The following is a 27,863-nucleotide window of genomic DNA, read 5'->3' on the forward strand; positions in this document are numbered from 1 at the left end:
CTGTTTCTCTCTCGCTCTCTCTCCCCATCCCTCGTCGGCTTGTGAGGGAATGCTGGGAATGAGGCGCGTTTGGAAGCAATTGCATGTTCTAGTTTGGATTCATATCAGTGAGTCTCTGGCTTTTCATTTGCCTTTAGAAACTACATGTGTCTCTTTGAGTCCGCGGCGTGATGGGTGTGATTGCATCTCAGTGACGGGAGCATTTGAATCTCAATACCATCTGTGGAGGAGAGAGACTATAGAAACCATTTATCAAACCTGAGATAAAGGCACCACAACACATATTATACACGTCTTGTCTGAGGTCACACAATCACGCACACCCCCACACATGCACCTATTGTGCTCAGACAATGCCATTACATCACAAGTTATCTGTTGGAAACTTTGTTTGGAGCGAGGAGTTTTAAATCGAAGCCTGTGTCGCCTGAATAATGGCTGATCATGGCTACAAGCTCACAACTATTTCTGTCAAGAACCTTACAACTGTGTCAGCGCCTCCCACTCCCCATATCTTTCTCGTGCTCTCTTTCTCACCCTCTCTCGTTCAGCCCAGGAGGGTTTTTCCAGAGCATACTGTCTATTAAATGGGTCAGTACGGGACTGGACTCTATTTTTATCTAGAAACCATTTTCTTAGCTTCACAACAGGTATCTCACAGATCTCGATGCCCACACGACCCCCTCTACTGTAGACCAATAGCGTGGAGGTTCCCTCAGCAGTCCGTTCCCCATAGCTCTCCAGGGCTACCGCGCTAATGCGCACACACACACACACACACACACACACACACACACACACACACACACACACACACACACACACACACACACACAGAGCTAGTGCCTGGATAATTAAACATGCAGAACAATGAACACTCCAGAACAGCTTTTTATATTAGTGCTGATCTCTGTATGGCTTGGAATTTGGAAATCGAATGGTTTAGCCGGAAATGTAAAATATGTCATCACCCGGTCATCGTCATGTTGTTCCAAACCATTAGATTTTCTTTCTTTTGGGGAAAACAAAAGGATATGTTTCCTTACTGCTCTTTTGCATGCAATGAAAATGGGTTGTGTTTTACACCGTAAAAGCTTGACAGTTAGCGTTTATGTAAGTCGAGAAAAGAGAAGCTGAAACATTAAATATCTCATTTTGTGTCCAGTAGAAGAAAGAAAATCTAATTTGCGAAATGATGATGACAGAATTGACCCTTCATAAATCATTCAGGCTATTTTGCGAACCATTTCACCCAATTAACAGAAAGCAATCAAAAAACTATTTGTTTGCGAGCAGGTTTTGCTCGACACAAGAGAAATATTTTTATTTTAATTTTCCCTTTTTTTGTATGTGCTGTAATGTTTCTATTTCATTAAACGGAGTGAATTAAACTAAAATATAAAAATGAAATCTGTTAAATTATGTGACTTCTAATTACATTAGTGGATGCAAATAACCGTCATAGAGTTTGATGATACGGGCTTCCAAATGTTGCTTTGGCCGTTAACAGTAAAATAAATAAATTAAGGTTAACATAACCTTTAAACATCTGTTCCTTATGGTGATGTCCAGCATGAAATACTAAACGGAAAAAGCGTGCTTTAAGTAGCTATGTAGAGTTCTTGAAGATAGCTACGAAAAGTCTAACTCTTAAAATTTTTGTTTTGATGTGCCGTAAAAAAAAAAAATCTGTTTTCATAATTGCCAATTTTGTGGATTTTAATAAATCACGCAGCTGAATCGCCCCTTTCAGACCCGACGGTGCATTTGAAACCTTAATGGTCATTATAGGCTTTGCACCAAACGCTGCATGAGGACATGAGGAATGTCTGCCCAAAGGGATGTATGAAATCCATTATATGGCAGAAGAGCACAATCCCTGAGGCAGCTCGTCTAATTTACGTAGGCTTATTACAATGAGATACTTACAGAGCTTGACAATATAGTGGCATATTATGAATGACCTTCTCTTTAACTGCAGTGAGGAGAGGAGGGGAGGGGACAGGAGCATGCAGAGGAGAAAAAATGCCCCGGGGAGTGAGGTGTTTCCCCATTGGCTGTGTCCTCCGAGTCTCACTTATTTGTCTGTTCAGTTACACATGCTTTCTGTAGTCATCATACACACACTTGCACTTGCATAAAACCCTGTGCTTAAACAACCTTATGCACAGACTGGTGATATAACAAAATAATTTCCCTGATTTCCTGCGTGCAGATGCCAGTTAAGCAGCATTGTAAACATAGATATCATTCCCAAATTAATCTGCTTATGTAACCCCTCTGACATTGATTAAAATAAACCATCCCGTCGCACGCAATTTACCCAGAATTCAATGTAATGTTCTTTGATGCGACTGGAAGCAAAAAATAATGTTTGTTTGAGTGCCAAAGACTGAAATAGGGCACACAGAGGACAAATTCAGATGGTTACGGTAGCAAGGAAAGGACAGAGCTGTTAAGGACGAGTCCGAATGAAAGGGAATGGTGAAAATGACGGGGACGGGACGGGACAGGACGGACAGACCTAAGACGAGGGGAGGAGGGATAGTTTTAAGATAGCAGACACGGGACAAGGATGTCTCAAAGCTTGCAGTGCATCGGTAAGCGACGCAAGCTCTGAATTTAAGTCAGTTGCCTTTGAACCAAATGCCGCTCTCCACTTCTGAGAAGAAAATCCCCTCATTTCTCAGTTCACAGAGAGGCAGGAGACAAAAGCTCTCTCATCCCCCATTCTAATCGGCAGCTCTGGGATGCACGCTCACACACACATATACACAGCTTAACAAACACACACACACACTCAATATCTCTCTCTGCGAGCTGTCTCATCACGCTCTCTGTTCTCTTTATCCTGCTCTAGCCGTGACACAGTCTAAATATCTGCTCCACCTTGCCCGCTAATGCTGCAGCTTTCCACTCTACTCCACATCAAGCACAATTTGGGTAATTGGTCACACTGCATGGGCTAATCTTTTGTTATTGTTTTTATTTTTGTGGGGAAGCTTGACCTTTGGGAACATTAACAGCACACATTCAATATGGCTATAGTCTCTAATACATTTAACACAGGGTTCAAAATGTCTCCACAACCACAAAAAAAAAAACAAATGTGTTACTTTTTTGATTTTCTACTTGTTTTTTAAATATTTTGTCGCAAAATACACTACTATCCAAAAGTTCTGTGTCACATATATATATATATATATATATATATATATATATATATTTTTTATTTTATTTATTTAAAGTGACATTATTACTATATAATTTTACAAAAGTCTTTTACTACTTTTCTTTTCTATTGATCAGTGGATCCTGATAAGAAGTGTAACAGTTTCCACAATATCAACATTGATAAAATCACATATTAGATTGATTTTCGAATGTTAACGTGAGCCTACTGAAATAACAGATGATGAAATTAAGCTTTACATCACAGGAATACATCTTATTATAAAAAACAGTTACTTTAAATTGTAAAAATATATCTCGGTATTACTGTTTTTACTTTATTTTGATCAATTACATGTAGTCTTCGTAAGCACAAGAGTCTTCTATCAAACACATTTATTAAAATCTCTTAAAAACTTTCCAACAGTAGTGTGTATAGAAATGCATACTGAACCATTTTATTTGAGGTTTATTTAGCTCTTAAAATCTGAAAATAGACAACAAGAGCATAAACATTTAACACCAATGGAGAGAACATAAACAATTCTGCCACCTTTTGAGTTTAGCTCAAACCTGTCCTAAAGACCTTTATTGCCTGGTTTAGGTGTGTTTAGTTAGTAAACAGGATCTGTAAGCTGGATTGAGCACTTTGATATAGCTAGAGATGTTCAGAACCATGGAGAGCGACCTGATAATTCAGCACCACAGAGAGTATCCAAGAGTTTCACCGCTAGGTCCAAAATGGGTAATTTTGTGCTATAAACAAAGTCTGTGGTTTTCAGAACCGATGTCAGAGTCTGCATCATCCCAATTACGCCATCCTCTTTCACACCATTCTGTTTGACCAAACTCTTTATTATAAGGAGAGTAATTAAACACTCATGCATAATTATTTACCCCTCAAAAAGCTGCACATCGTCAATTATCTCGGAATCATTATTGTGGAGACACATGGAGGACACCGGCATAATGATTCTAATTATGATAATCATCAGTCCTTAAAAGAGCATTCAGTCACTTACGGAAGTGTAGAGGTAACCCTCGCTGTTCATGCCCAGGTAGAAGCCAGTCTTCGCTCCCTGAATCGCCACTATCCGCAGACCCACAGGAATCAAGTTGAACTGTGCTGTGGGAGGAAATCAGAGAAATTCATGCTCAGAGAAATAGATTAAACGCTCGACGTGTGTCAGGTGTCAGGGAGAAAGGAACATGCAGGTATAAACGGTGTTTGGTTGCTTTAGGTGTCATTCAAACTCTATTCCATTCTAAGTGGGCGGTTCTTGGGTAGAATAAGCTGCATTGGCAACCAGACTTTTTGCCTCGAGTCGAAAGTCTGGCTTTGCGAGACTAGGGACAATGTGACATAGGATGAAACAGGATAACAGAGATGAAGATGAGAGCGACACAGAAGAGCTGATGTAAAACTGACAGGGTTGGAAAAGATAATGGCGCGAGGTGGGGGAAGGTATACAGGAGGGACTATCTGTCCTACGTCTGTTGTCCTTGATAGAAAGATGGATTGTGTTTGATATGGATCATTCAAGGAACATCACACAGTTAATGCTTCTGAGAGATAATAAAAGATAAAACCATGCAAACCAAAAGGCAATGAGAGGGAGAGAGATATTCCCGCGCAGGCTGAGGAACACTGGGTAAATATTTCCGCAATTAGTCTTCAGTGAGATTTCCCGCAGGAGTTTGACAGATATATGACAGTATCTAATTGGTGTCGGACAGTATCGTAACAATTTAGCACCATCAAATTCACCTCATTGGGCGTGAAGTGTTTAGGATTCACATCAGACTGCCCTGTCACAACGCTCATGGGCGGCCGCAGTCGTGCGGTTATTTAATATGTGCGACAGTCATTTCAGTAGACAAGCATGACATGTAAGCTAGTCCCTGACAGGCCAGGCAGGAATGTGCTACACTTGTGCACCCTGACAACTGCCATCACAATAAAATACTTCTCAATCTGTTACTCGCACACTCCAAAAAACTCACATAGAGCTACAAAAGGGACAAGAACTCATGACGCATCACGTGTCCGCTCTCGTTGGCATGTTTTTCTCTCTCCTTCACTGTCTCTTCCCCTTCATGAACAGCATGTTATGGTGACTCAACATAAAATACAACATTGTTCCACTGAGGCTTCAGGCTGAACCTGTACACAAGAACTGACTTGTAGAAATGCAATCTTAAGTTGACTCCTGAATACACTGTTTAAAATGTGTGTTTAATGGTTTTTAAAGCTCACACTCATTCTGAGTTTGAGTTTGTGAAGTTGCCATGCTGTCAGTTGCTAATAGGTGTTATTAGTAAATACAGTAAAACTCAACTTTGTTACATTGCCATTGGTTGCTCTCAATTCACAAATAGGCAACTCTAATTAAAAATGAAATAAATTCTGAGTAAGCATTTGTCTTTCCAAACCTGTAACACCTTTGTTTATCATCAGAAATCAATTTAAGATGAAATCCAAGAGTTTTCTGGCCCTCCATAGACTACTAACTACTATGCCAAGAAATGCACACACGCGTCATGGTAATATTGAATAAAGTTATTTTTTGTTTATTTATATATTTATAACTATTTTAAACATATTGAAATATGAAATAATTAAAAATGAAAATTTATTTTTTATGATAAAGCTGTAAGTTGATGACTACAAGTCATCTGTCTTAAGTCCTCTATTTGAAAAGTCAATAATAATAATAATAATAATAATAATAATAATAATAAAATGTATACCACTTCTTTGCAGCTGAAGAAAAAAAGACATAAAAATCTTTGATGACATGGAAGTGAGTAAATTATGAAGATTTTTTTTATTCTGAATGTGGGTTTAACCTTTAATTAATAGATCATTGAATGTCACTGAATCATTTGCTTAAACGATTTATTCAAAAAATGTAGATTCATTCAGTAACACCGCTGTTTGTTGCTCACAGACATTTAGTTTTTTTGCAAGAGTGGATATGTGATCTACTTCCAGACATCCGATGCCAAAAATATGTAAATATCCTCTTCTATAATTCTAGTCCAGACAAATAATAATGCTGTGGCATGTGATCTTCAATCATATCGCTAAGTGTGAATCCCCATAGTGGCACCAGTGACCATGGGCTAAGTGTTATTCACTTGGCCTTAGGCCTGACATAGCGGACATATGCCAACACTGGGCTCTCAAATTAATTACAACAGACAGACAGAAAGAATATGTACGTGAGGACACTCTAAGACTTACGAAGTGAACGCCGTGAACAGCGGAAGTTCATTTTATGTCTGTCTAGCGGTCACGGGGACGGACACAAACAGACACACCTCAATAGTTTCTACAACTGACCCAACCGGAGGTCACACGGCGCCTGTCAGCCGTGAATAACGAGTGAGAAAGAACATGCGCTTACAGAAGCAGCTGTTCTCGTCCCTTGTGCCGTCCATGGTGCCATCCGGCAGCATCTGCAGGTAGTAGCCGTGCTGGCTGTACAGACGGGTGACGATGCCTTTTAGCTGCGGCTCTGCAGAGAGAAAACACAATCACAGGGACACAATGTTAGTCCGGGGAGAAAACATCACAGCTTGACCTGTACAGGCACGACTCCATTAAAGCGTGCGCGGAGTCTATTCATGATCAGCAGCTACTTTTGTCGTTTTAGTATGATGGAATTCAGTTGAAACATCCTTGTGTAAACGTATATTGAAACGCAGACAAAATGTTTTATATTTTAACATATATGGCCATTCACATTAACTATTAATACCTGTGGCTACTGTGCTAGGACACCTCGAGGGGAACTGATTTTATACATCCATTAAAAAACATCCAGGGACCAGGCTTAAAGTAATTCCAAAAACAACTAGGAAAAGTTAGCTAGAATTTGCTTGCAGTTGCAGCTGGCATCTGGATTGATATTTTGTCTTCTTATGCAAGGAAATTCATACTTTTCACCCCCAAACAAAGGAACATTTAAGCATATTGATAGCTAAAAGGTGAATTGAATTATATCAAGATTATGTTTGAATTACATAAATTAATTACGTCTATGATGATTAATTCCGTAGCTGTCAGCTGGTTTTATTTCGTGGTGTCAGGTGTATCATAAAAAATATCCAATCAAATCATAGTTTACTATCAATGGATTAAATGAAAGGGCAGTAGAAAAAATGGCAAATTTAGTAACTCAGTCTCAGCAGCACAAACCAATTATTTATATTCTCCATGCAAGCAAACTTAATGCATTTGGTTATTTTGTCATGTTAGGTTTTCTACATGCTGTCCACAATACCACAAGCACAGACCCGTGACCCATTTTTGGGCCATGACCCACCAGTTGAGAACAACTGAACTAATTTAGCATCTCTATCCAGAGCACAGCTGTTTCTTCTGCACAAGAAGATGCCTCAAACACCTGAAGGGTCAGATCAGAATAGACCACCTTTCTCGGGCCTCACTTATATTGCAGATAATGCATTAGTCATGAGCATTTAATATGCATAACTCACTTGACATTTCAACTTGTTCATGTGAAACTGCTTGAAGATGGTGTTTGCCATGCTACGCTTTGAGCGCTTCGCTATACATCGCATAGCATTACACTGACGTTCACCTCGTCTTTATTTTTAGAGAAGCTTCGGTCACTACATGCATTATAAGTCAAATAAAATGCGTTTGCTACTCTATAAAAGATTTACTCCCATTGCACGTTTATTTATGAGACGAGAGGAGAAGAACAAAAGATGAATGTTTTATTAGCCCAGTCCCTCCGGCCTACTTTGTGTTCATTTTAGAAAAAAAAGTGAAAGGGAAGCTAAACAGAAAGATGTTGTAAACGGACTAGGAGCTGTGGTGAATAGTGACCACGTTAAGAACGGTTTCTGGTTCGCCCCACACAGTAGAATTCAAATGAAAGAAATCTCTCAAGGAAAAGGGTACTTTAAAAACGATTATCTAGAGGGGTAGGCTGGCTTGTTATGAATTTCCACTGCGAAGGATATTAGTTAAAGGTTTGTATTGTATAAATGTCAAGCCGGTGGGTTAAAAAGACAGCCAGTCTCAAATTCGCATGCTTCATTATGTCAACCTCAAAATGAACTGCTTTGTAATTAATGCTTAATCGGGCGATCCAATCGCAGTTGGATACGAGGATCCTTTCTCACCTGTGCAGCGAGTGTGTGTGTTCTGGAGTGTGTGTGGCCTTTTGTTTCTCTTTGCTGTCATGTCACCTTTAGCGGGGCAGAGGACTGTGGCAGAATCTGCTGAACTTTTCCCAAGACCTGGTAAAAGCTTGTATTGATTTCACCCACGCAAATCCTGATAAAAATTCCACCGACACAAAGAGGTTGCAAAGCTCAGGTTTGTGTATGTGTTAGTTTTGCTGCTGCGGATTTATCTCTGGTCTGAGATCAGCAAGAAGCATTGGTAGGAACGGTAAATTATTCTGCTTTCAGGTACACACGGAAAGCTCCTTCCATGTTGAGACTGTCACATTGACTTTCAAGTAAATAACAATGTCAAGATAAAGGCATCGTCAGAATCTGCCATCAGTGGTTCAACCGTAACATTATGAAGCCATGCGAATGCTATTCGTATGGAAAGAAAACAAAAATAATGACTCAACGATTACCGTACATCAATTTATTCATGCAGATTTTGTACATATAAAGTCCTCTTTTTTTCTCTTGGCAGCCAATGGGACAGTCACAAGCCTAAATATCTCTGATTTTATTCCAAAGACAAACAAAGCTTTCATGGGTTTGGAATGACATGGGGGAAAACGTTTTATGAGCTGGAGTAACCCTTTAAAACGTCATGTCTAAAATACCGCCCTATCATAATACGTGCAAAAACTTTAAAATCTTTAAAAAAGGCCTGTCAGTTTTAATAAATGTCAAACCCTCAGACAAAAAAATGCACGCGCAGAAATAGAAGCAAAGTAGACAAAACAATTAAACAATGTACAACATTTTTCTGTTGTACTAGTGGATAAGCAAAAGGGAATACACCTGTATCACATTACACAACTAGCAAATAATGAATTTGTATAAAGCAAACCACAAAGGATGAGTCATTAGCTTTACATTAACTAACTGTAAGCTCTGTTATATATATACAGTATAAAAAATATTTCTAAAGTACTGGAATAGAATTGCAATATTGCAGAGCTGCTTTCCATTCAACAACCTTTAACATTTCCCATTAATTTGCCTGGTCATTTACATGACACAAAATTCATGATTACAATATTACAGATTAGTATCCTTCGGCCTCTTTCTCTTTCTCCACCATCTCTCCTTCACTTACCCATATACTGTGCAATAATATAATGCATTATCCAACCAAAAGAGGAAGCAAGTGTTTATTTGCCAAGCGAGGTGGGGGGAAGGAATGCATATGACATAATTTCATTAGAGAAGATGGCTCTATATGTATGGGACAGGCATAAAGTATACACTAACAGCCTCATTTGATAGACAGCTGAAGCATGACAGGGCTAATCAGAATCTCAGCTGCCCTCCACCGGAACGGCGACACTGATGATTCACTTTGGAGTATCAACATAAAGCACCGGGTTGCGAACACCATCCCACGCTACTGTTAAACAGCGGGAACCACGGCTATCACGGCTCTTCAACACCACATCCAAAAACCAGCATGACACAGCAAAGCGACAGAACACACACACACACACACAAGCCAACATGGTGTTTAGCAGCATTTAATGCAGCATGACATTTTGTACTAATTTAGTCCTGCGTAGGAACACAAGTAACTGGTGGGTTGCTCTTGGTATATATTGATACTAGAGCGTTTTTGGATTTGCCCGTTTAGTCTCCATGCCATGTTGAGAGCGCATAGTCACGTGGCTATATACGATTTACGCGATTGGTTAACCAGGTATTACAGAGCTTTAGATTTATATGCGCTTTGAAAATTTTAATAAAATGAGAATGGAAACGAATTAAACTAATGATAAAGGGAGAAAAAAAGAAGAGAGAGAGATTTGAAAGACGCTATTCTGGGAACTGGCTTAAAAAGAACTGTATGGGAAAGAGATCCCCCTCTGTGTAAAAATCTCAGAAAGAGAGAAAAGAAAGCGAGTGGCCGCTCTGATTTCCCCCCTGGGTGCTGTTTATCCGGTGGAGGTGAGGTGTGTGTGGGGAGTGGCAGTGTGCAGTGTCCACTTCCAGGCTGTTACAGATGGTAATTTTGTCAGAAATCACTGAGCTGCTGCCAACTCCACGCTGGAGATACAGCAAGCGACGGCTCTGCCGAATCCTGCCTGTGAGGAGCAGCCACCAGCTTTTATTCTCCCCCTCTCATTCAAACTCACATGCACTGGATAAAATACTGTTTGCCAGGATTTAGCAAAGCGACTGGAAGCTGCTGCTGGAGAAATAAATGCTTGAATTCTGTTGATGTTGGATTTATTTTATATGTCATTATTTGTCTTTTAGCTTCTCATCTTTGCACGGTTACCTTGCAGTTCCAAACCCGTGTGATTTTCTTTCTTTCGAGGAACAGAAATGAGAAATTTCGAAGGGCTGCCGTTGCCCTCGAGTTGGTCCAAATCTGACGAAAACACAGGAAGATGTTTTGGAAAAAAATGTTCAAAATGCGCTGCTTCGGGTGACCACTGACTTCCATAGTTGGGAAAAAAAACGATACTAGGTAATGGTGACCCAAAACACTCAATATCTTTCTTTGTGTTGGACAGCAATTCATACAGCTTTGAAACTACTTGAAGGTAAATAAAAGATGAAAGAATTAAAATTTTGGGGTGAACTATTCCTTTAAGGATGTAGTACCACAAAAATCAAAACAGGAAACCGTAACAAAGCATTCTGAATCTGAAGCTATATAATTTGCTCATGAATCAATGGAGAAAGTTTTAGTGTATAAAGGGCTTTAAATTTGGTCTATTTCTTGTAAAACTGCTGGAATTCAGAAGACTTGGTATTATAGCACACAAGTCAAATTTCTGATATTTTAATGGTGTCCTTTCTGAAGCTTGAAGTGCTCAGTCCCAAATCATTTTAACTGTGAATAAAGGAACGGTTATACAATTTAGCAAATTCCAAACAACAAGTGAATTATGACAATGCCAGCCATTTGTTTTCAATTGTGTATAACACAGGTTAGTCTACACAATGCTGTGTTAATCTGCTGCATTCATGTTCCCTATCAAGCTTTTATCAAGCGTTTATCTCTCTGGAATATATGTTATACACTTTAAACTTCAGTTTAGCTACTTTTTCACACTTCATTATGGACCTATCCCACTTGAATGACAGTTGTTCCCATCCAATTAATGCAATTTTACTATGTGTTTGGTTAAAACTGCATTTTAACAGGAATTATCCAAATTTTGGTAAAACGTTGTTGCTTGGACATTAACAGTTAAATATTGAATGCATGGACAAACTGTAATTTGTCCCTTTTATACATTTTGAAATAATTATTGAGAAATGCGCGTTCATAACCATCACTTATTTTCAAATGAAGCAATGCGTCATCAAGTAGCCTACACTTGTTCTGCTCCAGTGCAAATCGATATTACTAACAACATTTAATTTTATTAACATCATTCAAGTATTGATTCAGGTCATTGAATGGCCAAAGACTTAACAAAGGCCTAAAATGTACACAAAACATTTTAGCTGTTCGCTTACAGTAAGTGTTTGAGGCAACACTTTTCACCGGCGGCTGGAGAGAATAAATTCGAAATCTGAATTCAATATATGAAGACATATATGAAGAAATCTGTGTGTAGCTTGTTTTTTATGAGCGTACCAAGAAACGTAAATGCACGGTATTGAATATCTCTTATGAGCCAGTTCTTTTAGCGAATCATGCAAAGAAACCTCACGAGTTCAGTTCCTATATGTGCCTATGTTATCTCATGTATCAGCATTATGTGAAAAATACATTTATCTAACTAACTAATATCATTTATAATTTAAATATTAATTTAACATTTAGAAATGTCCCGGTTACTTTCGAAAGAACAAATCTTTGCGTTCAGATAAACACTTCTAGAACAATGGTGAGTAGCCTATAAGGCGATTAAAATAATCATTTTCCAGGGAGTGTTTTTTTTTTTTCTCGAGCTCATACTTTTTATTTGAATTATTGTACCTGCTTGAAATGTGTAAAACAACTTGCTTAACAAGCAGCCACAGACGTCCATGAAATTAAAGTTTACTCTTGATTTTTAGAAACAACATCTGCAGCTCACAAGATGCACCTCAGTAGGCTGCTATTTTGATATCTGGCCTTTCGCAGTACGTTTTAAAACCTCCATACTTTATTTCTTACAAGATGTATGTATTTAGTAGTATTGTAAAAGTGGCATCAAACCTTTTGCACATTTTAAAACCATTTTTAATGCATTTTTTACACGAGGGGCTCACAAATCGATAGAGATGACTTCTGAGCAGATGTTGTTATAAACCCGAGATGAACCGCAAAGCATGAACGTCTGAAGCACTGCAAGCTTTTTTTCTTTTTTAAAGTCGCATTTCCCGGACTTGATTTAGCAAGCCTGATTCAACCCATCAACTAATGACTTTGCACATAACCTATTGAATTACACTCGAATAATGTATTGATTCAGTACTTTATCATATGCAAGATTAACCAGAACATCTTGATGCATTTTGGAGAATGCAAGATACCAAGGATACATGACTAGCAAACATGCCAAGGAGAAAGTAACCGAGGTAAACCTTTTCTTGCTTTATTTATTTTGCTTTGAAACATATTTTCATGCATTATCTCTGTTCGGGTTATCTTGCTGCTGTTCCTCCAATTAGAAAAGACCAAAAGTACATTTGTTAAGGTCATTTGTTATTTGTTAAGGTCTCTGAAGCCTACCATTTAGTTTTTTTTTCTAAGTGAAAGTGTATAGATTGAGTCTTTCGTTTTGCAAGAATGTGTATTTAGACCATGTTTTCAATTCTTTGCAGGTTTGTACAAGCATTCAGGCCCTTGTGTCTGGTGTTAAATCTTTCGGGCCTTTCCTGCTCTGCATTAGGGAACACAAATAGAGTATCCAGAAACTCGACATCATCGTGGACAAGAAGGCAATGAAAAGCAAAATGTGAGTGTTTTCGACAGTGATGAACTCTTCAAAGCTCACTTCGTATTCAGCACATCATACGGTGAAGCACTTTGCAGTTGCACCACAGCAGACATCAGGAACAAAGTTACTGAGAGGTACGTTTCTGATGAGTATTGATTTAACAGGTCAGGTTTAAAACTTCAGCATTTCCATCGTGTCCTCTGTACAAACAGTTTGTGTTTGTACTGTCCATCACTGCTAATTAAATTGTTTGTTTGTTTCTTTTTTACTTTTTGTTTAGTTTTTTTACTTCTTGTGGTTTTCATGCTGTGTGAAATATGAGTAGTTTTGCTTTTAACTCAATATAATACATGGGTTATATTTACTTCTTGCAGTTTTAAATATACATTGAGCCAGAGGAATAAATAGAAAGCTTAACACCAGTGCTGGAAATTTAATGTTAGAATGCACCACTATTCCTCTCTTACTAGAGGTTAAATTTAGCTCTATGTGGAGTTTTTTTAACTCTATTTGGGAGTTATTACAGGTTTATAATGTGTAATTACCAAATGAGACATGACTTTTATAAGCAAGTGCCAGATTTAAAGTCTCTAAACTATTTTTTATTATCGTTACTGTGTAGCTTTAAAGTATTAAATCATTGGCTAATATTCACTTTTGGGAGAACTATATTTTTGAGAAACACTTCAGAGACAAGTGCCTTGCATTTTAAAAATCATTACACTGCAAAAACATTTTTTTAAATAAATTCAGAAGAATTTTCTAGATAAGTAAAAATGCAACAAAGATACAAACAAGACAAAATAATTAGTTTAGAAAATCTATCTTGATTTATAAATTGCATCACTTTACCATCAAATGTGTGTTTCTGTATATATATATATATATATAATTATTGCTTCTGAGTCAGAAACAGTAACTGTGAGCAACAGAGCATGTTTTTATAATCTGTGAATGTGGGAAGATAAAGGAAAAGATAAATAAAGGTAAAATTGATAGAACGGGGAAGTCATTTGTGAAGTGGGATGAGCTAATGCATGTTGATGAAAGATCATGAATATATTCTTTTTTTTTGCCTAGTATAATATGCACTGCTGAGTCAAGCACAGGAATGAGTATTACAAAAAGCCATTTTGATTATTTTATTTTTCTAAGCAAGTTTTTACACTCCATCGATACTTCAGTAGAGCAGTGTTACAGATGTCCCATTATCCATGCCGTTTGTATAGTTTTTTTTGACCCACAAAAACCCTTCTAGTTCTCTTTCTTTCAATCTCTGCACCCATCTTACAGTGATCCCCTTTTTCACCCCCAGCTCTGTTTAATTTAATCTCATGCATCCATGACTTTTAATTAATGTGATTGGCTGAGGGATTCTCGTACTGGTACGTGGTGTTTTCTGCCTTTCTGAGGGTGACAAATGCTATGGAAATAAACACCAAACATGCAACGCATAAACCAACAATCCCCACTAAACCAGCAATCCTCTCTGTACAACCAACCCCACTGGGAGCAGATTTAAGCAATGTTGGCATTATTAGTCGAGCATTGATATTCCCTGCACTAGCTAGAGTGATACAGATGCGGTACTGCTAATCATGTTCCTGCTGGTGCTTTCCGGCTTTGTCTATTGCTTATCTTTTGCCCACTCGCGCTATAACCACCACACTGTAATGTACGGAGCGGGATGCCTTCTTCGGCCGTTCGTATTGAGAGCTCTGGCGGTTTATTTAAAATGCGGCAAGCTCCTCATAGTCGGACAGAAAACGCAATAACCAGGACGAAGCCTCCATGCGTTCATGCGTGCTTTGATCTGCCACGGTGCTGGCGTGCAGAGGATCGATAGAGGTTAACTGTCAAGTAACCTCTCGTGTGTGTGTGTGTGCGAGGAGCGTTTATTTGTGGGTGTTTTTTGTGTGCATGTGTACGGGAGGTTCTGGACAGAGCGTCTGGTACAGTGCGGTGCGCTGCTTTATAGCTGTGAGATGCCGGCTTACCCCGTAATGATAAGAGAGTGCAGAGTAATTACAGGAGCTGCTTCAGCGAGCAGCCAAGGGCATCTGTGACTCCCCTTCCTGACTAAGGCCAAACTACCAGGGCTTCCCTCAACCTTTATTAGGACTCCCCACCAGTCCCCTCTCTCTCTGCTGTCTCTCATTCTCTGCAACTCTCAGCAGTTTTCCCCCTCTTATCTCGCTCTCATTTCTCATTCTTCTTTTCCCTCTCTCTCTATTTCTTCCTCCTTCATCAGATCTTCCCTTTTGGTCTGTCCTCTTTCTTATCTCAGCCCATTTCTTATACTTTCGACCTCTCTATTGCAGGGGTTTTCGGTGTCTTAAACCGTGGGTCTACCCATAAACACTGCATCACATACAGCAGACCAAATTTACCTGTTTGGTTTATCTATTATTATTATAAAATGTATTACTCCAGTTCATCCTAAAAAAAAAAGGTAATATTTAAATATGATCCCATAGCCAGTTTTTTCTTCAAATGCTTGTATGAAGTGCAGGTTTCTATTCGTCTTCTACAGTTGGCTAAATTAAATTCTGGTATGCTTTATTTTTTTAAGGGCAATGTTTTGCCTTTCAAAAATAAACTAAATTATTGTATGTTCCGTTTCACTTGCAGCACAGAAATGAAAGATTTATTAGTTTTTCCTCTTTTGCATAGGGATAATGATATATAGTTTACTAAGCTGAGTCAGTACCAAATTTCGGTTTAAACCAAAAGTTTTCATTTAGCCAAACACTGAAAATAAAGTTTGGGTAAATGAACGGTGTTCTTGAGGTGTTCTTCAGCCGCCTTAGCATAGTGAGGTGCGTTCAGTCTTACTTTGTAGCTTATCTACATTATGGCACAAAATATATGGTCAAAATGCATCTGAATAAATGTCACTGTCCCTTCAAAACTATTTCCAACAAAACTAACAATTTATTTTTTGGTGCATCACTAAGTTTCAGAATGCATTTTCAAACCCCTATACGTAACCATGAATATTAGCTACCCCTTAGATCAAAGAGAAATAAGAAATATCCGATTTTTTGATCATTATGTTGTTCCAGAACCAGCATGATCTGTGTCCTTATCTTGACTCTCTCTCATTTTTATCCTTTGCTCTTCACCTCAACGGCCACGTGACTTGCTCTATGAAACATCCATTAAAGCTTTTTTTAAAAAAACAGCTACATTTCCGATGTCATTCTATCACAAGTAAGCATTACTGTGTTTATGGGTATTAATCTTTTTGAGGTCAATAATCCAATCAGTCGCTTCAATCTGTATCTTTTGTATGCCTGACATGACCTTGTCAGCATCATTGTGTGACCTCAGGGGACCGTCCTCTGAGATCACAGCCTCGTCCATTTGATTATCATTTACAGCGAATTGACAAAACGAGAGATTGAAAGTATGGCTAAATGCCGACTAGCAAGTTTCGAAATGCTGTAGCGCAGGCTGCTGAATGTACAAAACTTAAATGAAAGGTGGTTTTACATGCTGGTTTGGTTCCGGTGCTTGCAATAGTGGACGTGTTATATGTAACTATAAAGCAATCTGACTCTCTGGGATGACAGCCCAACAGTAATGGAGCCTTGCCCGCTCGTGACGTCAACACCAGCACTTAAGTGCTCAGAAATTACTGAGGTAAATGTCTGCCTTTTCTGTCGGCCGCTCCTTATCCTTTGCCCCCTTCTGAAACACACACACATCTACACTTCTTTTGTGTGTCTGCCTCTTGTTAGAGGTCAAACTCAATCTGTCCTTGTCAGGTTTAATCAAAGTATCCACAAATTCAATTTCAGCTGCTGTGTGAGAGAGGCTATTAAGGCATTCTTTGTCATTCGCAATGTCATTAGGCAGTGAGACGAGAGGGCATGGGGGTATTTCCGATTCTGATGCATTTACTCATCGTTTTGGGGTAAATAAAGCCCAAGTGCTCTCTGTCAGTACCTAAAGGTGCCAGAACTCCTTTACTCTCTGAGAAATTATTTTCACATTCTACGTTTATCTGTGCATCAAAATGTCACACTGGTCAAAAATCGTAAAAGTCTTAAACTGTATTTATTGCCTTCCAAGGGTAACATAGAAATTAACAATCCATTAATTTCATTAACGTGGCTTGAATTGATTTTATTTTATGTTTTACTTCAACACATAAATGTAAATTACTTACATTTAGGCTTTAAAACATTGCCAAAGAGGTAAGAAAAAGATATAAAGATTTTATCTGGAAAGATGTTTTGATTATCTAAGACAAGTTTAATTACTTTTTTACTGAAATACTGTAACTCTACAATTAAACTCAGTGCAGTATTGTTGTTAGTATTCTAAGATATCACAAATGCACTACTTTTTCATTCAAACAAATGGCACCTGAAGATTGGAAAAACTTGGCAAAATCTTTTGAAACAAAGGAAAAAAACTTATATCTTGCTCGTATAAATAATGTTGCTAAAGCTTTCTTCATAAAAAATTGTACCTGTACATTTTTAGGTTGTCTGAATTTTTTTTTTCCCCCAGAAAGCAGGCGCTCCATAAATATATTCTTTTTATACAAAGCTCTGCTTCACCTGCTAATTTTAGATTTTTTTTCCCTCAAATACCAAATTCAGCATTGCAAAGATACATTTCCTCTTTTATTTGATTTCAGTTTCTGAGCATCGTTTCGTTTTTTTAGTGTTTATCAGTAACGTTTGATAAATATGATACAGTACGTGACTTTATGCTTTTTGCTCCAGCATGAATTTGCTCATACTAATCATAGGCTAGTGACGTTTATCTCAGTGCTGCCTCTTTCTCTGATCTCTTTCAGGCAAATTTAGTCCTAATCTGATCTCTTCCAAACTGCTGGAACTTTTCTACAATCCGCTTCTACAAGTCCAGCCTCCCAACCCAGAGGCAGCACTAAAATAACCCTTCAAAACAAAAGCACGAATCCCTTCAGCTTTAATTATCTTTTCATCTGGAATTAAATTCTTGATAGATTATGAAACCCTTCTCAATCTTTGGTTGTGTAACGGCGTAAGCTGATGTTTGTATGTTTGGCGTCCTCATTATCAACAAAAGAGTCTGGGAAACTCGTTTGGCTGTTGCAGCCGCAAAACTAATCGGATATTCATTTCATACAGATGGTAGTGAGCAGTGATTGCTGCAGCTGAGATTTGTCAGAATTGGGGCTCTCAGGACAGCCAAAGAGGAAGACATTTTGGAGCGTTAGTGTCATTGTGCCCTTTATAGCGTAACATCTACAAAGTACTGTGTTAATTATCCGTGTTTAGTCACTGGTATTTACTCAGTCATATTTTGAATACCACTTTGCATTTCACGTTTATTTGAAATGCTTATGAACTTACCGATGCATTTTCAGTTTCTCTGCATGTTTTTCATGTAGTTTATGTATTTCAAGCTGAGTCTAAAATGTGAAATACTAGATGTGATCGATCTGCTACCAGTCCAATACCGATTGAACTAATTATTCAATTAAGACCTTGTAAAGGGGAAACTCCAGCCCCTCGGTTCATTTCGGATGGCCGCTAGTGAAGGATAGAGCTGATTAATGCTGTTAGCACCGAGAAAGCCTCAGCTAATGTTAACACCAATAAAACATGCACAGTAGGGGCCATTAGTCACATGTGGGTTCTCTTTCCTGCCACATTATTAGACTCTTTCAGATGGTCAATCACAAATAGTCCCACCGGCCCTGATGTGGAGATCAATAGCGTCAACCGTCCAGTAACCTGATGCCTCTGTGTCTTTCATTTGTGTCATATTTACTTCTCTCGTTCAATATCTTTATTCGTTTCTGCCTCTAGGATCATCCAGAGGGACCTAGAGCGGCAACCACGCAGTACGTATTTGGTTCATTTGTTGACTAGCAGAATCATTAATGAACTACGTCTTAATTCATTAATTACTTGTTGTGAGCTCAGAGAGAGATCAAACTAAATTCATTGACTGTACCAACAGCTTTGTAATCAATACTGTTCGTGCCGGTTACATCCCTTATTAGATTATTTGTGCATGTATTTCAGTGAGTATAGGTCTATCTATCCATCTAAAAAAAACAACACAATATAGTATAATGCAAGATATTCCTGAAGGTATAAAAGCAAGAAGTCCAGTTTCATGTTTGTTTCTCACAACTCTTTTTGCTCTGAATAAAAATGTGTAGATAAATATTTATTCAAAATTAAATCATACATTAAGCTGTTGGCCTGCTGTCCTTTGCTGTTTTTGCAGATGAAATTTCACTGGGTGGATTTTTATTTGATTATTTTTTTTAAGGTAACAACCTTTTTAAAGTAATATTGCAGGTATTGTGCCAAAAAGTACTACTCTTTACATGGTCATGTCAGGACTTGAATTAAAAAGAAATGTTAATGTGCAATGCAAAGTTTTTTGGCTGTATTTTCAAAAATGTTCTTTATGCCTGTGCAGTCTCTTGCCCCATTGACTGCAGACACAATATTTATTCTTACAAACTGAGGAATTAAAATGTTGTTTTTTTTTCTACGGAAATCAATAGCATGTTCAGAGAATTTGAGCACGGAATAAGAAATGTGAACCCTGAATGTTGTTTTTTCATATTTTAACATCATAAACTTCATGCAGTGAAAGTATGGGCCGCCGATTTTAATTTAACATACTCTCTGCCAGAACTTGCTTAATCATCAGTGATTTTCTCTCTTCCTCTGAATTCCCTTCTGCATGTCCTTCTGTCTTTTGCAGTGACTCACTTTTTGTCGTTCCACCTGCCTCTCCTCCTTTTTCTCCTTTCCTTCCTCTTCCATCTCTCCTTTACTTCCTTCCTCTCTGCATTACTATCTCACTCACTCTTTCTTTCTGACCCCTGGCACTCTCAGTACTCAGATGAGAGGCTACCTAACACTGTGCAGTGTGATCAGGTGTTGTTGAGTAAGCGAGATAGACAGCCCATCTTCAGCGGTCAGCTTAATGCTGTCCTCCTCCAGTGCCACGTCCTCGTGCCCTGAGCGACTCCTTTAGTCCCAACCCGGAGCAGAACTACTGCATTCCCCTTGCCACGCATCTGCGGACATCCTATCTCCTTTTCTTCTTGTTAATTTTCATTTTGAGCGTTATATGCAGAACGGGCCATCACCTTTTTTTTTTCCACAATTGTATCTCCATTAATTCTTTTCTCCACCAGGTTCAAAAAAAGGCGCTTGGCGTTTAGCAGAAAACACTAACTCTTGCCAGCTGTAATCTCATATTAGTGGACTCTTTAAAAGAAACTCTACATTATAAGCCGATTGCACCCTTAACATTTTCTGAGCTGGTGTAAGATCTAATCAAAATGTATACATACGTAAGTACACTACGTAGCGATAGATTTATTATTTTTTTCTTCCAAGGCCAGTCTGACTCATCTTAAATGTTTTCCATCACAGAGCTGGATCACCATCAACTGGTAACAAACCTGGTAGCATTTGTTAATTTCCCTCCCTAAGCGAGTGCACTAGAACTCTTAAGGCTATGTTTATACAGCAGTTTTAGTGTGATTAAATATGTTTTCACACACAGTTGGTTTATTAATGACACCGGTCATGTGGGGCTCTGTAGATATTAATGATTCAACTCCAGACTCTGCGTTTCACTGTTATCTTGTTAAAAATAAAACATTCAAAGCCAATATCAGATAATTAGGATTTGACAGGTGAACTTGTGCCTCAGTCGCATTCATTTACTAAATAAATCCGTGCTAATAGTGGTAAAAGATTCCAGAGTTAGGAAAGATGCCATCTTTAATATTCACCTTCGATACTGATTTCAGCAGTTTCTTACAGCTATTGGCTTGAGTTCAATTATTCGTTCGTATAGACCGTATTCAATCCACTCCTGTAAGCTGTTGTGTATTGTGGAGGAAAATCGAGAGTAGCCTGTGTGAGGGCTTTTCTCGTTTCTTTACTGATAATAATCTGTTCTCTCCCTCTCAGTCTCTCTCCTCCTCTATAAGGAGATTTGTTGTTGAATAAAGCCAAACTCTCTGCAGAAGCCAAGTGCTCCATAAAACTGTAAAGGTGTAAAACAGCCTCTGCTATTAAGAGAATGGTGTGTGCGTGTGTGGGGTTTACGTTTCTATACCATCTCCACCTTTGCGTGAAATTGGGCACTGGGCAAACGGAGAGGGTGATCATTGATTAATCAGTATACGTTAATGAGCTGCATCGATCGAGAGACCAGTAGACTCAGCGCCGACCTCAGAGGGTGTGAGACCACGACGCCATCTTAGAGCAGCAAGGGATCCCGTCCTAAACTAGAGACAGGTGTGTGTGAGACAGATGTGAAGGGTGTTGTGGGTGCACCAGGGGCTTGACATTGTTATGATGGATGTATATGGATCACTGACCTGACAATGCAGCAGTGATCCCACGGTCCCACACTGCTGTGGCTAGGTGACGCCCACTAATTTGTCAATTTTCGACTGCTTCAGTTCACCCATAGTGCTATGGACAGAGTTTGGAAGCACAACTCGCATGACACAGATTGAGGTATTCAAAAGCACTTTCCGTGCTGGATAGTCCGAGCAAGAGCTAACGGGCCGTATTAACCATCCAAACCTTGCCCCCTGGTAGAGAAGCACTAAATCAGCACTAACTAGAGGAAACTTGACTAGACGAGCATGGGGATTCAATTTTAATGCCACAGGGTTAGATGGCAGTTAGAGATATCAGACAAATATCACCTACAAGTAAAATTATGTTGTTTCCTGAGCCAGTTTTTGTGTGTTTGCATGTGCAGAAATATATTTGCATTTCAGTATGTTTCTAAATCACATTATGCTAACGCTACTGGAGCGTAATGTGATAATGTGTTCAGTTGATATCAAAGGAATGTAAATATTACAGAATATGGTCCCAGGAGCAGGACAGGCTATCAGCGTTACCTCAGTATCATAAAAATCGACACACGCACTCTCCCTATCACATTCATTTCTGTTCATACCCATATTTTTTCTGATGATTACAGCGTGGCGTGTTTCATGTTCATTGGCGAGAGAGGCGGATAAAGAGGCAGATTAATATCCCTGACTATAATCATTTTCGTTTACGTACAAAACACCCACTCTCTCTCTCTCTCTCTCTTTCACTCTCAAACACTCGCACGCTCACTCACCGCCTTATCTCTTTATCCCGTCTTTCACTCGTTTTGTTTTTACATTGACAGTTCTTTCATTCAGTATGCAGTTATTCAATCTTCGGCTATGGCGCCATTTGCACAATGTCACAAGCGTTTGGTCCCCAAGATATTAACAAAAACAACAACAACCAATGGCAGCGACACCAAGCAGAGATGTTTCTGTTTCAGTAAAACTGCTAGTCAGAGTTGTGGACACTGGTGTTTTGCATTTTTGCCCTGTAGGTTGGCATAACAATCGCAGAGCTTCTGTCTCAGTATCAGTGCTGTAATCAGAGAGCATGCTGTTTTTTTTCTTTTTGGCCAGTGGCAAGGTTACCGGAACTAAAACATGGCCGGAGTCCAACTTCCAATTTCATGGCACCACTGAGTAACAATCTTTTATGAAACACATTTGAAATTATATGCAGACATGCTTGCCCATGTGTGAACACAGGAGAGATGATGTGTCTCGGGGTAGTAATTAGCATCCTAAGGGCAGGTCTTAACGCAACCCAGAATAGCCTATGCATGTGGGATGCTTTGAAAGACTGTAAATCACACCTTATAAAGGGCTTTCTTCTTCCGGCTCTGTTCATGTCATAAAATAGCAGTCAAACCCTTTCCACTCTTATAAAAGTCTGAATAAATCCCTTAACACTGCAACTTAATGAGCTTAGTGGTTCTCTCCTTTATGTGACCTATGGAGCATTGCTGCACAGAGACAACTGTATTTCAGACCAGACTGTATTTCAGCTTTGTACCAAAGCCGGTTTGACTGTGAAGTGTCAACAGAGCCGAGAAGAATGGCATGAGTTTAAAACTTTAACTCAAACTTTTTTCATTCTGCTATTTTTCAAGAATCCGGGTTTCCCTTGGTTGGTGGATAACCAGTGAAAAGTGGTTAAAATAGAAAGTTATAAATGAACCTACCTGGTCTTTTGTCTGTTCTTCCTCTTCGGCCGCCACATAATCGTACTTTTGATATGAGAACAAGAATTTGTTTCTGGCAAAGAGACTTGTTGCTCTTGGGGCACGGCTTGCGTTTGTTGGCTATTGGCCGGTTGGCTTGGTCGTCCTTGACTGCCCGTTTTTGTCTGATGAGAGAACTGGCAAGAGCTGCCATCTTCCCCCCCCTCTCACCTTTGGGAGGGGGGTCTCTGTTTGCTTAAGAGACCCTCTCTGGATGCACTTGTCTTTTTACCAGCAGCACAAAGAGATAAAAGTCAAGGGTCAAACCTCGCGCGACGAGCCAAGTATTCAGGTAGGTTCCTCACGTGTCTGTGTGTTTCCCTCCAGTAAGGGAAGAGGTTAAGTTCTGGTCCACTCACAACCTGTCCATGGTTTGTCCTTCATTATGTTTGTTTCGCTAAATACATATTGACACCACAACAAATCCGTAAAAAACGTAAATTGACGCAGTCACATTTCCACAAAAAGATACTGAAAGAGGCTGACAAAGTCATCGTTGCGACATTGCCGACATATTTGCCCCCCCCTCCTCTCTTCTCCCTTCCCCTCCCCTTGTGTCTTGTTCCTGAAGACAAAAACACTGACAAAGCTAAAGTTTAGCACACGGAAACGAAGAGCTTTCTCACCCACACATGGCTGGTCCTCGTGGAAAGTTCTTCACTCACTGGCAGCAGAATTATTCGACTCAAATCAGAAACAGATCCTGTCAGAAACGGGCAGATGGTCAGCCTGCAGTCCCTATGGCTAACTTTAGTTGTGCTGTGGAAAAAAAAAATAATAATCTGGAGCGGTAATCCAGCGCTCCCACGTCCAGAGGCACTTCTGCTTCAGCTGCTGGGACGGACAAAGCCCTGAGTCGCAGGACGGGAGCCGGCAAAAGAAGAATGGACTCCGAGAAATTTCTCTTCTGCCTCTTCTGGCATGCGCTATCTCTCCCCACAGCCCTACATTACCCCCCCACCCCAAAGCCAGCAAGCGTGTGTGTATGTGGGTGTGTGCGCAAATCCAGCGGCTACCACCAGTAAAGGTGACATTCATGAGAGAACAAGTGAGGGAGGGAGGGAGAGCGAGCACAATCGAGTGAGGGAAAGAGAGCGAGTGAGCGTAAAAGAGTGTGGGAGAAGAACAAGAATGATGAATGAGAACAATGGAGAAGAGAAAACAGAAAGATGAAGGGAGAGAAAAAGAGGAGGGTGAGAGAGAGTTAACGCCACTGTTCTTCCTTCACTCTGCCGTGTCTGTCCTTGATGGGTAGAGTGGAGGAGAGAGAGAGTGAGAGCGAGAGAGAGCGCTTTAGGTGCCAGTGGTGACAGTTTTCAGTCACCTCGGGAAGAACATCGCAGTCGTGCGTTCCGAGTCAGTTATCACTGCCAAATTCACACACTCGCACACGCAGTTATCCCCCTCACCCGTCTCTCTCTCTCTCTCTCTCTCTCTGATACACACATCCTCGTGTACACAATCACTTTTAGGGGATTAGGATTGTACCACTTTTATTGGTTTAGCGTTCAGTTTCTTGCGGGCTGTGTGCTGGGAGTGCTTGACGTTTGCTGAAGGTGTAAAACTAACGCAAACAGAAAGACTTTCTCTGTCTTATATATCTCTTGTCCTGTTTTTTTCTTCATTTACTTTATTGCTCTTCGTCTCAAAGCTCCTTTCCCCTCCGTCAGTGTCCCCCCCCCCAATTCTTCTTTCTGACATCACTGCAGTTTCGCTTTATCTCAGTGTATTTTCCAGTCTCTTGGCACTCTGCAAATACAGCATGTGAAATGAGCGGGACCTGAGGGGCGGATTGCTTAAAGAGACAGACAGGCACGGAGAGTGTGTGTCAGGATGGGCGACTGTTTCTCATTAATAGTGACACAGAAATCATCTCTGTTCTACTGTGCCCTCATCCGCAAACAAATATACTATGTCGCCTATTAGGGGTGTGTATTATGTTAGTAGACACAATTAACCATTCGAAATTTGTCAACTGATGGAGATTTTGGATTTATCATGGTTACACCCCATTGAAAGGCAATCAACAGTGAATAAGAACTAATTTTGCTATATGTGCACAATGTCTGAGAGACTTTAGTTATTTTTGCCACTTTATAGGCTTTGAATAGTTAAATACACACACTTGAATGCATCAAAAATGCCCACCTTTGCAAGTATCTTTGTGAACAGTCATTTTTGTATTAGGTGAAAGCAAACAGCTGAAAAAGAAAACACATTTAACAGTATATGAAACCAGGGAACTCTTAAAGTGACAGCAGTCTTAATATTACTGCTGTCCGTCGTTTAGGTTAAGTATAAGTATATGTATTTTTTGTGATATTAAGAATTCTGACATTTCTATGGTATAAAAAATAAAATATAACCTATAACATATAATATAAAAAAGACCTTATTTAAAGCAAAAATAACTACATTGTGGTATATTGTTACTGTGAAAGAAAATAACTCAAATTATGATATATGGTTTTAGTCATATCACCCACCCCAATGCCTGTTTAAGCAGTACAAATTAATTTAAACAGTTTCACCACTTCACTTTGTGGTAGTTTAGCAACCCCTCTTGCGCCCGATACACACTGAGCGATTTTCGAAAGATTGGCATTGTGAACCAATAGCGGCAAATCAGAAATCGCCACGATTGTTTTTAATCATTCCAGTCTGTGAAAATCTTGCAGTGTGTCTCAGGCCCTATTCATTAAGACTTATATTCAGACTTTTATTTTGGAGATGTCTGTTTAAATGTTCTGTTCAAGATGGCAGCATCAAATGATAAAAAAGAACGATAACGGTGCAGATATTGTATATGAACGTCCAGTCAAGCACACTGTAATAGTTAATAGATGTTTTAAAGAGCTTATTCGGGTGCATGGTTCACTTTGTTGATGTGGCACAGTCCTTGCAAGCATGTCAGATTGCAGTAGATTGCTGCATCCTCTGATGGTGGAGATGGGTAATGCACTGTTATTATTCATGCGTTCACATGTGTAAATGATGTACAGTGGTATTTTGAAAAAGAATTAGCTTTGTTGGTCCTGGTTAGGATGTAACCACATGTTCAAGACCGCAAGGACCACATGTGGAAGTTTAAGCGTCTGCATTTAAAAACCCCATCTTAATAATCTAGCAACATGTCTTTTTTTAGTCATACCTGGTAGGCCCAAAGATGCTTATATTCTCCCAAAAATAAGTTTGCACACAAAAACATGCAAACGCATCAATATGAACTCTCTAGAGGTGTTTCCTGAGGGACAACCCCTGACCATGATCTCGGAGTCAAATTGCTTTGTGATTAGCATTGATTGTATGGATATGCAGTGCTAAGAAGTTTAAAATGTGCCTAGTGTAATTGAATCTGTCTTGGCTGTTTACCTTGAAGCAATACCAAGATGCTTCCACAACATAAAAATGTGCAGCTCTTCAGCGCAGCCTCAATAAATCAAGTATTCAAGAGGCCAGTCAATCAATCAAATTTTATTTGGCATCCTCACAGAAATCTGCTGTGGAAGCACCTAGAAAGTACCAGCTTGATTTACCTTTGGTTCAGAAATGACGTTGCCTCAACAGACAAGGTCACAATCAGCAGCTGACGGATTGTCAGATGACAACCAAAGTACCTGGCCCTTAAGGAGACGGCACAAAATGGTGATAATTGAATTAATGTATTTCAAAAAAGCTTTGTAACCACATCTCCTGCTCATAAGCTCTCTAAAAGAGGCAGTGCAATCTTAGAAAGAGGAAACATCAACTATTTTAAATTCCTGCTTTCACCAAGTATTGGCCTCATGCCAGTTGCCAATTTGATTTCTCAGTAGATACGCAAGGATAGCAGCCAAGTCAGATCATTTTACCTAAAAGTTCATGTTTTATGGAACTTTCTAGAGTTGTGTTCATCTGCGGTACATAGATAATTCACAGGACATTTATGTCCCCTTGACTTATAAAAGGATACTGAATAAATACTTAAGAAAGCAGTACCTTGCAAATGTGATTATATGATTGCCTGATTTATGTTTAGAGGACCTTTTTTTTTTTAAATACATTGTACAATTGAAAGGCTGTTTTGGGTTTTTTTTTTCCATTCACTTCTATTGTAGGACAAGCCAGAGTATTGGCCCCCTTTTTGTGTGCTTTCTGCTTTGAAGGAGAACATTCTACAATCTTTGGTTAGTCTATTCCTATTATAGCTGTCCAAGTCCAGTGAATCTTTTTAGGTTTATTTTGCAGATTTAGGAGTAGTTTCTGTAGTGGCAGAGAGCGTGTTTAACCTTCCCCTGCTTTCCCAAGCAATTACTTTCCACAAAGGTCTCCCTGACCTCCCTGACAAACACGGACAATCCTCCTCTCCTGTTTCCCCATGTGTCTGTATGGCTCAGCCCAACCTAGCTGGCCCAGTTCTGTCTTCGTGTCTCTCCCAGTACCTTATCTCTCCTTCTGTCTGTCTCATCTCTTCTCTTTTTCTGTCTCTACTCTATTCATCATTGCCCAAACAGATGACAG

The 27,863-nt window shown here is 39.3% G+C and overlaps 1 protein-coding gene across 1 annotated transcript in view; it reads right to left on the reverse strand.

Annotated features, from left to right (window-relative positions):
• Positions 1-24,759, reverse strand: part of fgf11b (fibroblast growth factor 11b) — a 38,867-nt gene extending 14,108 nt beyond the window's left edge. The window contains exons 1-3 of the mRNA XM_043249877.1: positions 23,325-24,759; positions 6,582-6,692; positions 4,194-4,297 (exon numbers count right to left, since the gene is read on the reverse strand). Of these exons, the coding sequence (XP_043105812.1) occupies positions 4,194-4,297; positions 6,582-6,692; positions 23,325-23,517 (408 nt within the window). The 5' untranslated portion in view covers positions 23,518-24,759. The remainder of the gene's footprint in view (positions 1-4,193; positions 4,298-6,581; positions 6,693-23,324) is intronic.
• Positions 24,760-27,863: the final 3,104 nt, after the last annotated feature.

This window comes from Puntigrus tetrazona, chromosome 10 (genome assembly GCF_018831695.1).
Source record: "Puntigrus tetrazona isolate hp1 chromosome 10, ASM1883169v1, whole genome shotgun sequence".
Lineage (NCBI taxonomy): Eukaryota > Metazoa > Chordata > Actinopteri > Cypriniformes > Cyprinidae > Puntigrus > Puntigrus tetrazona.